The sequence below is a fragment of the Hemicordylus capensis genome, chromosome 3 (genome assembly GCF_027244095.1).
Source record: "Hemicordylus capensis ecotype Gifberg chromosome 3, rHemCap1.1.pri, whole genome shotgun sequence".
NCBI classification, from domain to species: Eukaryota; Metazoa; Chordata; class Lepidosauria; order Squamata; family Cordylidae; genus Hemicordylus; species Hemicordylus capensis.
Window position 1 is genome coordinate 81369988 of NC_069659.1, and position 21361 is coordinate 81391348.

A 21361-nucleotide genomic window follows, 5' to 3' on the forward strand; every position below is an offset into this window, starting at 1 on the left:
TTGACTTATCTCACTTTGCATGTAATGCGTCTGTCTCATATATCAGTTTCACCTTTTAATTTGCATTACTGAAATTAATGGACTTTTGCACGATATTCTAATTTTCCGAGTTTCACCTGTACATTAACCACTCCCGAACCTCCTCACGTGTTTGCATATGAAATTATTGAAGCTTGTTTTTTTTGTTAGGCAGCGGTAAAAACCTTAGCATTTTCAGTTATCTAACCTTGTGTAATTTTTATATATTATCTAGTTCCTCCAGTGATTACATTGCTCCAGAAGTCATTTAATGCCACAGCAGACCGAGGAGAGACAATTACTTTATTCTGTAGAGCCACTGGTTCTCCTGAACCTGAAATCGGCTGGTATAGGTAAGTTTACATTCAAATCTATGCAGCAGACACATTTAAAATACAAAAGACATGACTATTATTCAGCATGAGTGATGATGGAAGTATAAGGAGGACTATTTAAGCAGTCTTAAGTTTGATTGACTTTATTCCTAATGGACATCTTTCCAAACATTATCTTGTAAAATTATCGAACTCCTATGGAGTCTGTCTGTGACCATAGTAAATTTCAAATACTGAACGAATGGTGTAAATGCAAAAAAGCCAAGTTGAGAAAATGTGAAGTACTGTGTTTATATTTGAACTATGTTTGAGTAGTGCTAAATGGTTATTAGAGAACTAGGGAAACATGACTTCATTCTAACTTAGCTATGGATAAGTTTTAATGATACAGCCCCTAGCACACAGTGTGTATGACAGTGTGTATACACACACACACAAAGAGCAATAGTGCAAAAGAACAAATTAACTTAGAAAGCTTCTTCTCTAGAAGGAATATCATATTTATGTGATTGTCTACAAGCCTCTCCTTGGGGAGGAAAACAAAACAATACAGGAAGAATGTCAACAAAGATAAATGTATCCATTTTGTGGTATTTCCATTCAGCATTTCTGAACTATTACCTGAATAGTAAAGAGAGGTATTCCTTGGTAGATAACACACCACACATTTTCAAGTTATAAACAAGCTGCCTGTCTTTCAGTCTCCTAATCTATGGAGTTTTCTTGTGCGATGTAAAATAGAACCACCCATCCTCAATTCTGATCATATCAGAATATGAAGCTGTTCACATGAGCAGCCCTACCCGGACTTGCACACCCCTACCCAGTTGAGGCTGCTCATATGGAGTGCTGAGATACAGGCCAATCCCGACATTGCCCTGCCAGGTAGCCAAATGTTTTCCCCCATGCTGTTACTGAGGCAGAAGAACGTGAGAGTGCATTTCTACTTTGCTACCCGGACATGTGTCTGTTTGGGCTGCAAGCATCCTAAGCAGCCACAGAGCCGGGCACCTAGAGTATCTGACTTGTGGGAATATCCCCCCGAGTGTGGTGCATTGAGGGCTTTTTGGAGGCTAACCTGCATTTCCCCATCTCCGCGCTTCTCTCGGCAGCACCACTCATGTGAGTGCAAGAGTGGCGCAGCCAAGAAGAGGAAGAGGATAATCTGGGGGAAGGTAGGAATGATCCTGCCTTCACACTCCCTCCCCAGCCCCAAAGCTTAGGTCGTGTGAATTACCTTATTATGCTGTAGAATCCAAGTGTTTGTATTGTTCAGCATTTTGAAAAAATATAAGCAGGCCTTCGTGCACAATTTAAAAACCACAAGTCAGTAATTGCAAGAAAGAAGCTTGAACAACCTGTTGCAAAATATTTTAATTCTGACATCTGTATCTGTCTAACTTGGAAATACAGAAAAACCACCTAATCCAAGGATATTAGATGGAAGAGGGATCTAATTCTAGATCCATAGGCTTAAGAGACATAAGTTTTGGGCGGTATAAAAATGTTTAAATAAATAAATAAATAAGACCAAAACTCAATAGTCTCAGTCTTACAAGTGTTTGTGTAAGTATACACACATGTATAGATGTTTCTGCTGCAATTTCCAGTACCCTTAGCCTACTTCAAACTGCCACCTTCGTTAACAGTGTTCATTTCATCCACAATTGTGTGATACTGAGGAAGGTGCAATCCAAAGCATATGACTGGGGGGAAATCCCATTAAAATGATCTCCATGATGTATTTTTTTATGTTACAGTTTAATGTTTGACAATATCGGTCTTGGATCTAGAAACAACTGTTTGATTACTTTTCTAACAATATAAACCTACATACTATAGAAAATTCAAAAATATGAGAGAAATCTAAAATGTCAACAAACATGTATGATACAGAGAAACTCTTATGCAGATCAGCCATCAGGTTAAAGCTTTTCTTTATCTATTCTGTGAATCAAATTCAATTTAAAGCAATACAATTTGGGCAAGTGAGTACAAATAATGATATGTTAGTTTCTCCAGAAAAAGAAAAGGGGGGTTTTAGATTTAATATATTCTGTTACTTTCTCACTTATACATTCATAAAATACACAGTAATAAATGTAAAACAGGCATTTAATGATCATGAATTCTTGGTAAGGAAAGTTGGTTAAACCATATAGGTATGAAAACGTAAACTAAATATGGATCTCTCAACTTCCAGTGCAACTGTTGATTTTGTTGAGTTCTAGTGTTGATGAATCACATAGTGAAATATCTTCCCAAAGAAAAACATTTAATTTACATGAGACACCTTTAGACATCACAAATTAAGACAGACTGTGTCCAAGTGTTGCCTTACTCCAGTAGACAGAATCCTTGTTCTAGAACGAGGAGACCTTTGGAATCAACCTTGTGCATTTTCCCAGGAACTCTGATATATTTTTTGATTTGTGAATGTGTGTGAGTGTTCTAAGACCAGACATAATTTCCTCCAGTTCTCAGATTCGAATATTTTAATCTCCTCGCACTGCAAGAACACAGATCCTAATATCTATATTTGCTCTTTTGGCTGAGCTTGTTTGAGCAAGGTATTCTATTTTACTTATTTTTTTCTTGTAAAACGAAATGAGCTGCTGCCCTTGATAAAGCCTTCTGAGTATGAGATAAATATACTTGACAATTTTCTGCAAAACTGTAACAAATGCAGTCAGTGATCAGGTTTTACTTTTATTGACGTCAGTAATTGCCTCTCATATAGGCATTATTTCCTAGCTAACATTATGCTGCTGTTTTCTCCAGAAGCCTCACAATTATCTCACAAGCATGTAAAGTGCTCACAAGCATGTAAAGAAATGAGGCATTTAAAATTACAGTTCATTAAAACCTGAATTATCCCATCAGTGCAAATAGTTCAGATTGTGCTATGCTTCAGAAAACTCAACCTGAACATTTACCTTCTACAAATGTGGACATTAGAAATCAGACATGGAAGGTGATTATGTTGTTCTTTTAAAGCAGTGATGACTGATTTCTTAAAGAAGCTGGCTGGTAGCCCCACCATGGTCTTGCTGACCACACAAATGGCACCCTTGCATGCACGGACGCCATGTGTGTGCTGGCGCCATACATGGATTCTTGGGCCAGCGCCATCACAGCAGGAAGCTGCATGCACTGGTGGAGAGCCAATAAGGACCTATTCTTCTCTTTTGTAAGATTCCTGCGTTGTCCTCTCCATGTCACTGAACCAGTTTGAAAACTGATTTATTTGAAGCTAATTACTACATCTAATACACGCCAGATTAATTTGTATTGTATTTCATATCCAAAATTGTTGTGAAACCTATCAAATTTTGTCCCTTGCAAAAGTAACAAAAACTAATGCTGCATATTTTCCAGTGAGCTACAAACTGTGTGGTTTTGTTGACTAGTCATGTTCCCTGATAACGCATGGCATTTACAAACCACATAATGATTTCAGATAACTTGCAGAATACGAAGTATGCTTTGTGATTATCTGTGTATTATTATTATTATTTAGAAAAGGCAAACGTATTGAGGAAAATGACAAATATACATTAAGAGGAAGCAATACAGAACTGACCATCCGAGATGTCAGAAATATTGATGCTGGTCCTTATAACTGTGAAGCAAGAAATAAAGCAGGAAAGATGACAAATCAGACATTCCTCCAAGTTTTTGGTAAGTACTGTTTGATATATATAACATATTAATCTGTTTTTTAAATCACAGGTTTTGTGAGATGTATTTGAATAGTTAATATTTATTAAGCCTGTGCATGTTCAGAAAATTCTGGTTTTATCTGATCCGAATTTGACAATATCAGATTCAGATTCAGTGGGCTCTGGCAATATTGAATATTAGATTAGGTTCAGAATTCGAATCCAAATTACAACTTAAAATTGAAATTTCCCCATACTGTTCAATATGGAAATTGGGGACGGGGGGCATCACCAAAAATCACTAGTTGGTCCTAGAGTCTCCAAACCTGCCACAAATATGAGGGAAGGATGTCAGAGCCTGCTGTAGTGAATTTGAGATGGATTGTCAGTTTTTCTCATTGAAAAAGAATTTCAATTGTCAGTTGAAATATTTGTTTAAAATGGCTAAAAATGGCCAGAACTTTATGTACACACACACACACACACACACACACACACTTTCTCCATTGCAGAAACAGGCAGACCTTTTAAAAGGGTTTAAAAGGACTTGACACCTTAATGGCTAGAAGGGAAAGTGATAAATTGTTTCTTACCACAAAAACATTCAAAGTACTTTCACTTTTACTGACTGTGTGCTTCTGCTACGGGGAAGACCAAAATTATTATAAAATCAGAGGAATGTCCTTTTTCCTCCGCATGTTGATGGAATGATTGTTGTAGGGAGGGTTTCAGATTGAGAACTTTCTCTGGCTTGAAAGAAGCTAGTTTTAACCCTTTATTCTATTTTTAGCACATACACACACACACAAATCCCCCTAAATCAGGACTTACCGATCCTACCAATGTGGACTTCACATGTGCCAGATTTCATAACTGTATGCAGATCCATTCAGGAGATACAAAAGGGGGAGCAAAAGGGGATTGCTGTTACCCCTTTTCATGAAGGCAAGGTGTATATTCCTCCATATGCTGGTGGAATTATGGTACAAGGCGGAAATTCAGTTCCAGAAGTTTTTGTAAACTTCTGGCTTGAAAAGCTAGATTTCATCATTTTTAGCCATCTTTTACAAAAAAAAAAAAAACCATCACAAAATATCTGGGATTAGCCAATTCTCTTCGTATTTCATACAGTTTTCTTCATCTTCATACAGCCCCTCCCCTTTGTGGCAGGTTTCAAGGCTTTAAAACCAACTGGTGATTTTTAGTGTTTCCCCCCAATTACCCCATTCGCCTCTATGGGGAAAAATCCTATTCAATTTTGCTAATTCTGAAATTCTAAAATTAATTTTTATATTTTGTAATTTTTCCAATTTTTCCAATCTGATTTTTTTAAAATTGGGTTTGGATTTTACCAATTTTAACCAATTTTGTGAAATTTTGGATAAAATCTGAATTTTTGTATCCAAATTTGCAGAGGCCTAATATTTATATCATGATCCATGCTTTATGTTAAAATTACCCATAAAGTTAACTCAAACTCAAAGTCATATACGGAGATTGCTGCTCTTCCTGGGGTGTCAAATACCACATACATTCAAATTGTCACCAGAATTCACACAAGATCAACTTCAAGGCAAATTGGGAATTTGTTACCTGGGTTTTTGTTGTTTTAAATTGAGAAATTGCAAGGAAAAACATAAGAATATCCCTGCTGGATCAGGTCCAAGGCCCATCTAGTCCAGCACCTGTTTCATACATTCACCCATTTTACTTTACAGAAGTAAAGCTAAGATTTTCAAAAAGGCAAAATATTCCAGGGAGTGGGTAATCACACATCCTTGCATATTTTGCTCCCGCCCCCCATCCCACCAAGCCTTATCTGTGTTAAGAAAAAAAAGTAAGACTATAACTTCAAATAGCAGTTGTAGAGATTCATAAGTAGTAACACTTACTAAAAACAAAAACAGAACTAAAACATTTGCTTTGCTAAAATAAGACTATAATGTGTTTTTCCTTATTTCTCCACCTTACAAAGAACTTGTGTTATGATAAGTAACATAATAAATATTTGTCATATTCACATATAACCTGGAATCTCTTTGCACCTTGTTCAGGACCAAACTATTGTTTGGAACAACTGCATGTTTACTAAACATATACTTGCCTGATATACCTATAAAGACGGTGTTCAGAGTCTATGGGTCCCCCTGCCTTCAAATAAAGCACATGGGAGATGGAAGTGAATCCAAGGCTTGAAGCATTTTCCTCCCTATCCAGTTTGGGGGGCTCTTCTCACAGTCTGTGAAAAGAGCTTTTGCGGGGAGAGCGGGCTTAGCAGCCTCGAAGCCCTGGGCAGCAAGCATGCGGGACATAGAAACCCCAGAGGCCAGGAGGCTGGCTGCAGCCCCCCGGTCGCAAGTCTACTCATATGTCGCCACCCGCCGCAGTGGAACACAAGCAAAAAAATGAGGTTAATGGGTCGTTCGCCCTGTTAACCTCATTTAAGGGGAGGGGGAATTAGGTAGGAATGAATCTGGGGTGGAAGGTGTTCCAAAGAAGAGGGGTGGCCACATAGATGGCCCTTCTACGGCATTATACCAGGGTCCAGGACACTAAGGAGGGCAACTAAGAAGACTTTAACGGACGGGATTCAATCGGCTAAGAGAAGTGATCCTGGAGATATACAGGTGCCAAGCCCATAAGGGTTTTGTAGATGAGAACCAGTGCTTTAAATTGGACCCAGAAGCAAATAGGCAACTAATGCAGTGATCATAAAATAGGTGTAACAGTATCAAATCTATGGCCACCCAGGAGGAGGTGGGCTGTTGCATTCTGGACTAGCTGAAACTTCCAAATCATTTGCAAAGGCAACCCTAGGTAGAGCGCATTACAGTAATCCAAACGAGAGGTAACAAAGGCATGAGTTACTGTTGCCAGGGCCTGCCAGTCGAGGAAAGGCCGTAACAGGCGAGCCAACCAAAGCTGGCAAAGGCACCCCTGGCCATGGCCTCCACCTGCTGTTCAAGCAGGAGCCATGAGTCCAGAAGGACAACCAGGTCACGAACCGTCTCTCTCAAGGGAAGTGCAACCCCATCAAGAGATAATCTCTCACACAGTAATTGGCCAGATTGCAAACTGAAGAAGAGCAACTTGGTCTTGGAGGGATTAGCCTATATAACATGTAAAGTGATCCTTAGCCAAGTGATTAAATGAAGTTCTTTTTCAATGGTAGGGAATAAGGTGGGTCATGTGCAATAAGGAAAAAGACAGAGAGACAGACTAGAATGGTGCAACAATAACCTTGCTGTCACGGTACTGTACTTGTCCACTAGTCACCAATCCTTGCTCCTCTGACTAACTTCAAGGGGACAAAAATTTAGCTTGAGGAATTGCTCTTTTTTTTTTTTTTTGTGGGAGAGGGCAATGGAAAACATGTTGGCTGAGGGACCAAAGGAAAATACCATAGAAAACCTTTTTAAAATATATTGACTTTGAGAGGGAATTTCTGGCAACTGACATATAAGAATTCTGGGAAATGTAGTCCAGTATGCAGTGGCCATGGTGACTGCTTTGTCTTGCTAGCTGGCTCCCTGCAGTGGGAATGTCATAAATAAATCTGTCACCTGTAGACATTGTGAATGTGTAATACAGTGCTAAAGAAGGCAAACATAAAATAGGAAGGTTTTGTACATTTGTACATGGAGCTGTTTCCTAAAGGAACTCATAGTTCCTGTGCACTATGCTGTGCATAGTGTGCTGGGGCTCAGTGGTCTTTTGGCAGCAGTGGCAACAATCACCAGAACCTAGCTGTGTACAATGCTAAACACTGAACTATTAAGATCAGTCTTGCAGATTAAAAAAAAAAGAATTTAATGTTTTAAAAGGTAGCAAAGTGATGGGAGACACTTGCCAACAAGCAGCTTGGACACTGCCAAAAGGAAGTACTTTGCTGCTTGTCTCTGTTGCCATGGAGACAGGGAAGAAGCCACAGCTCTTTGCCTCTCACAAGAACTGAAAATTCCTCTGTGAGAACTCCCGTCTTTTCGGCATGGTTGTGGTGGAGAGACAGATGATTAAAATGTATTATTATTATTTCAACAGTTTAGAAGTTTATGAATTAAATGTTATTTACATTTCTACTGAGACTTTCTGAATCCACTTCCCTGAAACCAGTTTGTAGAAATTGCTGCTCAGGAAGAAAGTAAAAGATGATGAAATGTAAACATTGTAGGATACAAATAGTTGCAATCTGTAATATAAGAGAGGAGGAAAAGCTTGGCCTTTGCTGGGTCAAGAATTTGGTCCTTCTGTTGTTCCCGTTGTGGCCCATATAGGTAAAATGTATCATGCACTAAAGAATAATGTTGGAAATTTTTTACAGGCAAACATTTGGCCAAATCCTAATAAATACGTATTTGTTCAGAACCAAACATATGACCAAATAGACAGTGTCCTTCATACATCTTCAGTTCAAGAATGAGTAATATAATTTACATTTCTAACAGTACAGCCTCAAATAATACAGCTGAGAAATGAAACCACCTCTGAAAATGGTCAAGCAACACTCATATGTGAAGCAGAAGGAGAACCTGCCCCTGAAATTACTTGGAAAAGAGCCATTGATGGAATAACATTTTCTGAAGGTGACAAGGTAAATCAATCAATCTTCTCTTTCTCTGCGGATCTGAATTAGATTGAATAGACAGATATATCTCCTTATAAGTGAAATGAAAGTGGAGAAGAGTGTTAGAGATTACTTTGACTAAAGGGCATAGTTTTGTTTACAAGGAATTTGTATGGTAGTGTTAATCTCCTGGAAAATCCAGATGAGAAGACAAATTGAGAGGAATGTCATGTCAGAGTTAAACATGTCAGAGTCATGTTAGAGTTAAAGTTATATTCTCAAAAGTATGTCCTTATTTTGGTCCCTCTGGTTGCAGTCCAGAAAGTGAATGGCAAGGAGAAGTGGTCCTTTGAAAGCTATGAAACTTCTCCATAGTAAGCATTTTGTGAATTTCTGTCCCAACTTTTGAAGAGATAATGGTGAAACAAACATACAGTTTTATTCTGTACTGAAATTCTGTCTTGATGTTTGAGGGTATTAAGTATTAGTTTGCAACACAAGTCCTCTTCAGACATTATTGGTGCTATGGGCACTCATGCTTACACAAGCAGTGAGAAGTTCCACCACCCAACTGTCACTCACCCCTTTGCACCCAACAAACATTCCATAAGTGTTTTGAACAGCAATTTCAAGAGCTGCAACCTTGATCAACTGAGGTTGCTGCTCATGGAATCATCCTTGAACACACTTGTGGTGCCACCCACTTCAGAAAGATGGTGCCTTAGTATATTCATTAGGTACAAAGGAGTGAGTGACAGCGTGACTGACAACAGAACTTCCTCACTGCTTTTTCCTTATAAGCGTGAGCGCCTGTAGTGTTCATAACGTCTGAAGAGGCTACAGTATTCCGTCATCCAACAAATTATTGAGAATCTAGGATTTCAATTTAATTAAAAGCTGGCTTGTATCCTACCTAAATATAGAGATTTTCCAGACAATGATTTATTGCAAAAAAACCAATTCATTACAAGATGTCCATAACATTGAAGTGAGTCACATAGGTGCTTGGCACTATCTGCTGACAAACCATGAAAAAACCCATCTTTTCCAAGTTAGAACAAATCAGTACAAGGGGACCTCAATTTTGGTGTGTGTTTGTGTGTGTGTATTTCTGTTCTGTGGTTATACTGCGGATACGGAAACTGGGAATATAGAGGCATTATTTCAGTGAGGGGGATAAGGTTCCAGGTTGCCAGGGAAATGCAAGGAAATGCCAATTTTTGGCCATATTTGGGGGGGGATCCAGGGGGGGAGCTCCTTATTATGCTTTGCTGTTCCTAACCTGTGTTGCACCATGCCCCTGGAATGCCGGGTTTTTGTTTTGTCTTTTAAACGGGAGCCATTTTGTGGCTCCGAGAAACAAAACGGCAACTGGAAATGACCTCCATGGTGATTTCTGGCCCCCTCCAACACGTGGATACATGAAGTCGGTGCCCCCCCCCCCACACACACACACCTTGTTTGCTGAGGCTGAGTGTCTTTTACCTGACTGTGGATACATGAATACGCAGATAATGAATCCGTGGGTAAGAGGCTTCCCTCTTATCCCTCTTAAGAAGGGAAAAGAAGCTGAAAAGAAAAGAAGCTGCCTTTTCATGGCTTTTTCACAGATTGTCAGTAGATGGCACTAGGAACTTATGCAAAATATTTCATATAATGTGGATGTCTCATTACATCTCCTGTCAGAATGTACACTGGAGTTGGAATAAAACATAATTGCAAGAGACCATAAATATAATATTGAAACAGTCTAAAGTTTCTGACACCGTAGAAAGGGGAGTCTGGGAAATACACACTGGCAAGTTTGAGAAAGTGTTCAAGGCTTTACAGTTCTGTCTAGATCTTCATAGAACTAAACCCCACCTTTTCTTTCCCTACCTGCTAGCCGCCATATCCTACAGCTCTCATTGTTTTATTTTTACTACTTATTTAGTGTGTTGATGTATAAATCTGATTTTAGAACTTTGAATCTGATTTTTAGAACTTTAAAAGATTTTTAAACTTTGCTTTATGAGTTTGTAGGATTTTATTGACAGTTCTATATTGTAATCCATCTTCAGAACCTAGTGTTGAACAAAGTGGGGTATAAATACAGAAATTGTGTACTGTATTTTGATTGTCTTCACCTTGTGAAACAATTTCACCTGATGGTGAATAGAGTTTGAATGTACAATATGAAAACAGATTTTTATTAGATCAAATACGAATTGCAAGTGAGCCATAAGTAGCTGAAAGTGTCCTACAAGAGGGTCCATGACAATTCTGATAATTAAGTTACCATTTTAAAAACAATTATTAACAGACAATTAACAGTTACCAGACCATACAGTTATTTGCGGAAGATCTGTCTCCTCAGTTACAGCTATGTAATGTGTTTTTGGCCATGGCCGATACTGTTTCTGTGTGTACACACACATGTGTTCTCTCTCTCTCTCTCTCTCTCTCTCTCTCTCTCTCTCTCACGCGCACACACACACACTCTCTCTCTCTCTCTCTCTCTCTCTCTCTCTCTCTCTCTCACACACACACACACACACACACACACACACACACACACAGTATTTACCTGAACAAGACTAGATCCCCCCCACAAGTTCTTTGATGTTAGAAATCAGGGAGTCGTCTTAAACTCCGAGTCCTCTTCCTCTGGGTAAATATAGGTATAACATGTATTTAACCTCTGTTTTTAAAGGGTCTCATCTTAAAATCTAAGTTCTTGTATTCAGGGAAATAGTGTGTGTGTGTGTGTGTGTGTGTGTGTGTGTGTGTGTGTGTGTGTGTGTGTGTGTGTGAGAGAGAGAGAGAGAGAGAGAGAGTTAGTTAGTTAGTTAGTTAGTTAGTTAGTTAGTTGTCGTCCTTGACCTTTTATAACATTACAGCATACCTTTTTATAACCAGTATGGTTCTCCTGACTCTCTGCAGGAGGGCTGTACAATCTCAGCTCTCCAGCTGTTTTTAGGCAACTCCTATTATTCCCAACCACAGTGGCCATAGTCAAGGGTGATGTAGGATAGCTGAAGTTATGTAGTTCTCCCCTTCAGGTAATTTATTTACTATACTTCTTGGAATTTATCATCCTTCCCCCTTGGCTTTTCTGCTTAATATAGTTTCTGAGTGAAGATCATAGTTCATTCCTGCTGTTATGAAAGATGACAAATGGTCTAAAAGATAATTGTATAAGTTTACAGTTGAAGGAACCAAGTATATTTAATCTAGAAAAAGGTGTAGGAATATGTTCATGGTTCTCAACTTACTTTAAAAGATATGAGATGTAGTGCAGGTCAGGGGCAGATCTCCATGTTTCTTTGTTTTCTTTTAAAAATGTCTTAAATCAATTGTTGGCCCAAAAGAAAGACATGAACCACAGTATAGTGGGTATAAAGGGCCACAGCTTTATTAACCAGATTAATTCAAATTAGAGGACTGAAGGAGGGTATACACTCCACCCCACAAAACAGTGTGGGCCTAAAAAGGCTGGGTTCAGACTTCATAGTCTGTGTCGCCTTGCGTGGGTGACACACCCTGACTCTGGAAAGAAGCAGGTAAAAACCTGCTCCTTTCCCTTCATAGTCAACCCCCAAAGGGACCTGAACAACTTCTAGCTCTTCACACACCCTGGACCGTTCAGCCCTAGGATTTGTGAAGTCCTGAAGCAGGTTTCATGGCAAATCATCATCCCTGGGCTGCAAAAGCCACAAGGGAGCGATTGACCAATCCACCCTTTTAACTGTCCAAGGATGCTCATCTATCTTACATCCCTCTTCACTTACCACCCAGCCTGCACTGTTCCTGCCACCCAGGGAGGTTAGCCTAGCTTAAGAACATAAGAACAGCCCAGCTGGATCAGGCCCAAGGCCCATCTAGTCAAAACAGTCAAAATCTAGTCAAAATCCTGTTTTGCACAGTGGCCCAGCAGATGCCGTTGGAAGCCACAGGCAGGAGTTGAGGGCGTGCCCTCTCTCCTGTCATTACTCCTGTGCAACTGGTACTCAGAGGCATCCTGCCTTTGAGGCTGGAGGTGGCCCACAGCCCTCTGACTGGTAGCCATTGATAGACCTCTCCTCCATGAAGTCATCCAAACCCCTCTTAAAGCCATCCAGGTTGTTGGCTGTCACCACATCCGGTGGCAGAGAGTTCCACAAGTGGATCACTCATTGTGTGAAAAAGTACTTCCATTGGTTGGTCCTAGACCTCCTGGCAATCAATTTTGTGGAGTGACCCTTGGTTCTAGTGTTGTGTGAGAGGGAAAATAATTTCTCCCTCTCCACTTTCTCCACACCATGCATGATTTTATAGACTTCTATCATGTCTCCCCACAGTCATCTTTTTTCTAAACTAAAAAGCCCCAGGTGTTGTAGTCTTGCCTCATAAGAAAGGTACTCTAGGACCCTGATCATCTTGGTTGTCCTCTTCTGTACCTTTTCCAGTTCTACAATGTCCTTTTAAAGATGTGGTCACCAGAATTGTACGCAGTACTCCAAGTGTGGTTGCACCATAGTTTTGTATAAGGGCATTATAATATTAGCCGTTTTATTTTCAGACCCCTTCCTAATGATCCCTAGCATGAAATTGGCCCTTTTCACAGGTGCCGCACATTGAGTCGACACTTTCAACGAGCTGTCCACCACGACCCCAAGATCCCTCTCCTGGTCAGTCACTGACAGCTCAGCTCCCATCAGCATATACTTGGTTGGTGTTTTTCATCCCAATGTGCATCACCTTACACTTGCTAATATTGAACTGCATTTGCTACTTTGTTGCCCACTCACCCAGTCTGGAGAGATCCTTTTGGAGCTCCTCACAATCCGTTTTGGATTTCACTACCTGGAAGAGTTTGGTATCATCTGCAAATTTGGCCACCTTGCTGCTTACCCCTGTCAAACCTGGTTAGGCCAGCCTGGCCAGGAGACCACACTCCAACGCCCCTTCAGGCCTTCAGGCCCACGTGTCCCCAGTGCTTCCCCCCAGTACTTCCCAATTGGGCTTTCCTGGCCCAATGACAGGGCCGAAGCCCCAAACCGGAGCACTGACATGCTGCCAGTCCTGCCACCGCTCTCCCAACCAGCCAATCGTCACTGCGCTGCCGCCGAGCTGCCTCCATGCCAACTGCGGGCCTGTCCACTCTAAGGCCTTTTGCCCTGTCGCCGATGCCGATGACCGCTTGAAAAGTGGAGGAGCTACCTGAGCACACTCCTCCCTTGTTAAAAGCTGAAACCAGACGTTCCTTCTGGAACCTCTGAGAGTGTTGGGGGTGGGAGGCACTGCTTTGCAGTGGTTCCGCTCCTACCTTTCTGGCAGATTCCAGATGGTGTCGCTTGGAGACTGCTGCTCTTCAAAATCTGAGCTTTTATATGGAGTCCCTCAGGGCTCCATATTGTCTCCAATGCTCTTTAATATCTACATGAAACCGTTGGGAGAGATCATCCGGAGATTTGGTGCTGGGTGTTATCAGTATGCTGATGACACCCAAATCTATTTCTCCATGTCAACATCATCACCATGTCAACATCATCCTCCCTGAATGCCTGCTTGGAAGCAGTAATGGGATGGATGAAGGATAACAAACTGAGACTGAATCCAGACAAGACGGAGGTACTTATTGTGCGCGGTCGTCACTCGGGAAGCGATATTGATCTACCTGTTCTAGATGGGGTCACACTTCCTCAGAAGGAACAGGTACGCAGTCTGGGAGTGCTTCTGGATCCACACCTCTCCCTGGTTTCCCAGGTTGAGGCAGTGGCCTGAAGCGCTTTCTATCAGCTTCGGTTGATATGCCAGCTGCGTCCGTTTCTTGAAGCTCATGATCTCAAAACAGTAGTACACTTGCTGGTAACCTCCAGACTTGATTACTGCAATGCGCTCTATGCCTTTGTACGTAGTCTGGAAACTACAATTAGTACAAAATGCGGCAGCCAGGTTGGTCTCCGGGTCATCTCGATGAGACCATATTACTCCTATATTAAAGGAGTTGCACTGGCTGCCGATAGGTTTCCGGGCAAAATACAAAGTGCTGGTTATAACCTATAAAGCCCTAAACAGCTTAGGCCCATGGTACTTAAGAGAGCGTCTTCTTCTGTATGATCCCCATCATCCACTACGTTCATCAGGGGAGGCTCGTCTGTGGCTACCTTCATGTCGTTTGGTGGCCACCCAGGGACGGGCCTTCTCTGTTGTCACCCCGAGACTTTGGAACTCACTTCCCGTGAGAATAAGAGTCTCTCCATCTCTAGTGGCTTTTAAAAGGGATTTAAAGACTCATCTTTTTACCCAAGCTTTTTAACTTTTTAGCTTTTTAACTTTTTAGCTTTTAAATTTTTAAACTTTTGATTGTTTAGTATTTCTTTTAAATTGTTTTTAGTATTTGTTGTTGTGAACCGCCCTGAGACCTTGGGTTAGGGCAGTATAGAAATGTGTTAAATAAATAATAAATAAATAAATAAATAAAGTTTGGGGCAGGGAGCTGCTTGAGCAGTTGCTTTAACCCCACCCCCTACCCAGACCTTGGCCAATCAAAGTCCTTTGGGGCTATGACAAATCGCCCTCCCTACAGCACGAGGCCTTGGGAGGGGCATTCTTCTAAAAAGAGATCAAATACTACTTGGAAGGAACCAATAATTATTTTAAAAGACTGTTAGTATGTTCAAATAAATGACCTTGCTAGGTTTTTCATCTTCAAATTCAGTAAGTCTCTGGTTGCTGCACTGTGTAAATAACTGTAAGGTTATGACTAATATGTCAAATGTGGAAAGATTAATAGTGTACAGAGACCTTAATTTAGAACACTGGACTCTAATGTACCACTTTGTGTTATATGGGCAATCTATATTCCTCTCCCCATCCTCATTAAAACCAACAGAGGATAGGTTGTATAATACCTCATCACACTGTAGTAAGTAAGATAATAGAATTATGACCTATGTCCATGCCACAAATCCTGCCCTATTATCCGTAATTTAATAGGAAGAAATTGTTTGTTCCGGTTAACTGGAATTGGAGAAAAAACTAATTCAAATTGGCATGCAAGAACATCAACCAAAAAAGAAAAGAAAAGGGAGTGTATCTTAGCCTGGGAGCATGAGGAGTATATGAGGACCTAGGTGCCAAAATTAATGTTCAGTGTCTCATAGGCTTTTTGAAGGCCCGTCTATATAACATGATGCCATTAGGATTCCTGGGCAAAGGGTTGGTGGTACAGGTTTCTGAAGTAAGTGGGGCTGCTTACTGCAGGCTGCTGATGAAGTGGCACAGGAGTAAATCAGTCCCAACATGAGTTTATGTGCTGTGAATGGGTTAGAAGATATGTAAGAAGGGGCTCAGTAAGCATGTGTGCTTAGTCATGGATGTCTGGTAGGGAGAGCTATCAACTAAAGTCTGTTTGATTATTCTAAAGCAGTGATCTTCACTATTTTTCAGGGGGTACCAGGGGCCACCTTGGGTAAAAGCCTTCAGTGTGAGAACAATATGAGAGCTGTTTCTCTTCTCACCAACTATTCCTTTCCAGTGCTTTCCCCATAAAACTCTGTGGAGTTAGTGCTTTCCAGGAGTCTTTGTGTGCCAGGGCTTGAAAGCTCAATCTCCCTTAACGAAGCCCCACTGGTACTTGGCAAGGCACAGCACTGTACAGTGGGAATGGTAACCTCTGTATGGTACCAAGGGAGGTTGTACAGAATATTCAGCTTCAGCAAAGCTTTACACAGGCCTAATACACACAATTTTACACGGAGCTGCCATTGGATGAAGGATAAATTTGAGTAAATATGGGCTGTTCACATTGCTGCTTTTTATTATGGTTGAGCTTTTTTATTATGGTTGTAGTTTTTCAAACCTCAGCTTGCTCATATGGCAGACTTCTTCTTATCCATGCCACCCATTTCTGGCCAATACATCTGCAGAGCATGTGGGGGCCCTGCCTCCTATGGGTGCATTCACCTGTGCTCAGGTAGGCAAGGAGTGAGTGTGTGCCAATGCACAGTTTTGAGTTATTCTTTCGGATTTTTTTTTTTTTGGTTTTTCTCTCCCAGTGCTTTTGCACAAGTACATCTGCATGGGAAAAAGCTATCTATCTATTAGATAGATATCTAGATATAAAAGCTATCTATCTATTAAATAGATAGCTTCCTATTTAAAGAGGGGAAAAATCAGGTAGTAGAGGATGACAGGACTCTGTGTATTTAATTTCAAGCAAATCAGGCAATGACTTGATTTTTTAAAAAACTTTTTTACATTTTTTAATCAGTGGTTCTCAGATCACCCATAAAACTAAGCTATACAGTAAGACTTCCTTTCTGGTTAAATATGCCAAGCAGTAATATAAGTGCTAATCTCAGATAGGAATACTACTAAATTCCTTCCTTGCCAAAACCTGCATTCAAGTCATAGTTCCAGAGCCCTCTCACTCCTCAGAAGACCATTAAAATAATAAAAAAAGACTTCAGAAACACAATAATAAACTAACAATACAGATACAATATATTTATTGCACATAATTATCCAATTGTATTTTAACATTAAATTTTTTGCCATCATGACTTCCAACAGGTGATGCAGCATACACAATCCAATTGGCTGACAAAAGATAATATATTTACACATCTGCTGTAAACGTTCTTAATTCAGGCCAGGAAAGGGCGCAGTTGGCAAACCAGTTGAAGGTGATAAAAAGCACTCCTGGCCACCGCCTCGACATGAGGTATCAGGGAGAGGGTTGGGTCCAGAAGTACTTACAAACTGTGAACCTGTTCCTTCTGGGGGCGTGTAACCCCAGACAGGGGAGTGTAATCCCATCCAGCAAAGGCAGATCTATCCCATTTCCCAAACTGCAACTTCCTAAAGTGAGCACTTCCATCTTGTTTTGATTCAGTCTCAGTTTGTTATCCATCATCCAGCCCATTACTGCCTCAAGGCAGGCATTTAGGAAAGTTATGCCATTGCCTGATGAAGCTGACATGGAGAAGTAGATTTGGGTGTCATCAGCATGCTGATAACACCCTGCACCAAATGCCCTGATGATCCCTCCCAGAAGTTTCATGTAGATGTTAAAAAGCATTGGAGACAAAATGGACCCCTGAGGGACATCATACAAAAGCTCTCGCTTTGTAAAGCAATAGTCTTCAAGTAACTCCTTCTGAAATCTGCCTGAAAGGTATGAGTTTAACCACTGCAAAAGAGTGCCCCTCACACCCATTCCTCACAGGTGATCAGGGGTGGACCGAGGTAATTTTGGAGCCTGGACATGGAGGACTTCAGAGTCCCCTCGCTTGAGGGCTTGGGCAAGTTAAATCTTTTTAAAATCTCCCCCCGCAACCACTACTGTGTGGCAGGATGGGGACGCCTCGTCTCCAGTACCATCCCTGCCTTCTGCTAAAAGTAAAAACAAAGATTTAACTTTAAAGTTAAAGTGGCATGGTGAGTGCAGGGCAGTGGTGGGGCTCTGAGGAGGCCCCCCAGAACATTTGGAGTTCCCCCAGAGTTAGGAAGCCACAGACCATATCCCCCAAATCCGTGGCGAATTACGCCTCTGCAGGCGATCCAGCAGGATGCCATGTTCTATGGTATCAAAAGCCGCTGAGAGATCCAAAAGGATTAGCAGAGTCACACTGCCTCTGTTGATAGCCAATTGAAGATCATCCATCAGGCCGACCAAGGCAGTATCAACCCCATAGCCCAACCAAAAGCCAGTTCGGAATGGGACTTGATGATCTGTGTCATCCAAAATTGCTTAGAGTTGAGAGGCGAACACTTGCTCAATCACCTTACCCAACCAAGGAAGATCAGAAACAGGTCTGTAATTAACCAGCTCTGAGGGTTCCAATGCAGATTTCTTAAAATAAGGTCTAATAAGAGAATCCCTGAGACAAGGAGGCATCTTGTCCTCCCTCAGAGAAGCATTTATAATATTTACCAGACCATTTCTAATAATGTGACTACCAGATGCAATAAGCCAAGTTGGGCAAGGGACAAGAGAACAGGTCATGGGACGCACAGTCAGAAGCAGTTTGTCCACTTCTGTAGAAGGAACAAACTGAAAGTGATCCAGTTCGTTTCTACAAGAGGAATTGCTGGACATCTCTCTCTACAATGAACTCTCCACAAATATAAGAGATTTTATATGTAAATAAGTCAATAAAGACATCAAAGCAAGTTTCAATTTCAAATTTAAGGTGAATGGGGCATGCCCTCACAACCCTAGATGACTCAGCTAGATATGGGTTTGTGGAAACAATGAAGGCTGGAAATAACTTTTGCCACCCGCACTGCCAGAGCATAGGTCTTCAAATGTACACTGCGTTGCAATCTGTCGGATTCGTGTCGAATCTTTCTCCACTTGCACTCTAGGCATCAACCTTGCCGTTTCAGCTCTTATAGTTATTCTGAGTACCAAAGGGCTGACTTTAAAGCAGATTGGAGGGGATGCTTAGGAGTGATTGTGTCTACCGCTCTAGTGAGTTGATTATTCCATATTTTTAGCAGAACATCGACAGAATCGCTAGCAGAGACAACTTGAAACCCTTCCAAGTCTTCTTGGAATCCTATTGGATCCCATAACCTTCTTGGGCAGACCAGCCTAATGGGTCCTTCACCTGTGCAGAGGTGGGTTGTGGTTGTAAGTCCTACCTTAACCAGATGGTGAGCCTTCCATGACAGTGGGGAGATGACAGGAGTCCCCACCCATGGCATACCACCCTGATCAAAGTAAAAAAACCAAATCGAGTGTGTCACCAGCATCATGTGTTGGTCGAGAAACCACTTGGGATAGGCCCATAGTCATCATGGCTGCTATGAACTCCTGAGTCACTCTTGACAACCCAGTCCGAAATAGAAATTGAAGTCCCCCACCAACAACAACCTGGGCCACTCCAATGCCAACTCTGCAACCAGGTCCATGAGCTCAGTTATTTTACATATTTTTATACTGCCCAAAACTTACGTATCTGGGCAGTTTACGACAAGATAAAAACAACATTAAAACATTAGTTAAAAACAAACACAAGAGATTTAAAACACAACAATTTAAAATTTTAAAAACAATATTCAAAAACAACATTAAAAACAATCAAAACACTTAGAGACTCAGTTGGGCAGAGGGTTGAGTAGTACACCAACAAAAGTCCCAATCTATCATTGGTACCTAGACTTAGGTGCGTACATTCAATATAGGCCAATTCCATGACAGCGATCCTGGTAAGGGTAATAGTATTCTTCTAAACCACAGCCACCCCACCTTCCCACCCACATCCTCTCACTTGCTCCACCACAGAGTAATCCACTGGATGGAGCTGGGACCAAACTGGGCCACTAGCTTCTCCTGACCAGATCTCCGTAATGCACACCAGGTTGGTTCCTTCATCCATGATCTTTTGAACTGACCTGGCATTACAAAGTAATAAGGTGCAGTTCTCTGGATTGTAGGCACTGGTCAAAGAGGTGGTAAGCCTGCTGGAAGGGGAAACAGCAATTAAAATTCCAAATTCCCTTCCCCTCTTATGGCCTGATGACCTACCAGTACCAGATCTATATTGATTCCCCACCACCACCGGAATGGCTACCCCAGAGATGTCGCCTGCCTCCCCATCTCTGGATAACCCAAGTTACATACCTGTATGTATCAGCTAATGTATCAGCTCAGCTAATTACAGGGCAGCAACAATGTAATTAGCAGGAATATCCATTCTGGAAGTCCAAAATTGGCCCCATTGCTTTTTTAATCCCATGATGTTTTAAAAATGCAGTTTCAAGTACATTGGTAACTGGTTTTTAGAATGGCTGGGGCTACATTAGACACCATTTTAGATAATTGGAAGTGGTAATTTCTATACATGTTCAAAAGTGTTACAAGATGAATATACTGATTAGTGACTAAAAATATCAGGATAGTAATTGAGCAAGAGCAACTCATGCATATAAACATTCATTAAGTATCTATGTGCTGTAGTTGCTTAATTTGGTAATAATGCATAAAAGTCTCAAGTACTTGAGGCATAAAAGCAATGTAAATATAGGAAATATACTTTGTACTTTAAATAACATTATATTGTTATCTACTATTCATTCTCTTTGTTTTTGTTTTGTGTATATTAAAAGGATATGTTGAATAAGCATATACTGTTTCATGATTATAGCAACTGTAAGTAATAACATGATCAATTGAACCTTTAAAAATAGTTTCGTCTGCTATATTCAGGATGTCTGTGGTAGTAGTTGTGTCCCTAATATTGCCTGTGATTATCTGGTAGTCCTTATGGAAACCTGTAGGAATGTTTCCATTTTGCATAAGAACATAAGAATAGCCCTGCTGGATCCAGCCCATCCAGTCCAGTATCCTGGACTAGTTTCACACAGTGACCAACCACGTTATAATTTTCAGTGATGATTCCTGCTTTGTTTGGGTTTCTTGAGTGAGTTTCTAGCAGCTGAGGACTGATAGTTCTTCCCTTAAATCCTCACCTTATTACTTTGTAATAAGAGAGTGTCAGGCCATTGGGGCTCTATATCAAGCCAGTGTTGCTCTATGGAGGAAGGGTACCCCGGCGAATGCTCTCCCTGTCTTGACAACTGCCACCAAGTTGCTGTCAAAGCTTGCCCCCTGCCAACCCATCCACCCATGTGGACATGTGCACCCTTGTTTGTGCCTGAAATGGCAACCCTGCTCTCCCGGGTTTGCTATAAATCAGGGCTCCCCTCGCCTGCGAATCCCCACACCAGCAGATCTACAAATCTGCACAACAGATCTGCACAACACCAGACCAAACCAGGGATTTTGAATGGGTTTAAAGATCATTCCA

The 21361-nt window shown here is 41.1% G+C and overlaps 1 protein-coding gene across 3 annotated transcripts in view; it reads left to right on the forward strand.

The window, feature by feature from the left end:
* The window catches only part of NCAM2 (neural cell adhesion molecule 2), a 380393-nt gene that overhangs the window by 201625 nt on the left and 157407 nt on the right, over positions 1 to 21361 (forward strand). For all 3 annotated transcript variants that reach the window (XM_053305113.1, XM_053305114.1, XM_053305112.1), the window contains exons 6-8: positions 254 to 371; positions 3874 to 4034; positions 8461 to 8606. In XM_053305113.1, coding sequence (XP_053161088.1) covers positions 254 to 371; positions 3874 to 4034; positions 8461 to 8606 — 425 coding nt within the window. The remainder of the gene's footprint in view (positions 1 to 253; positions 372 to 3873; positions 4035 to 8460; positions 8607 to 21361) is intronic.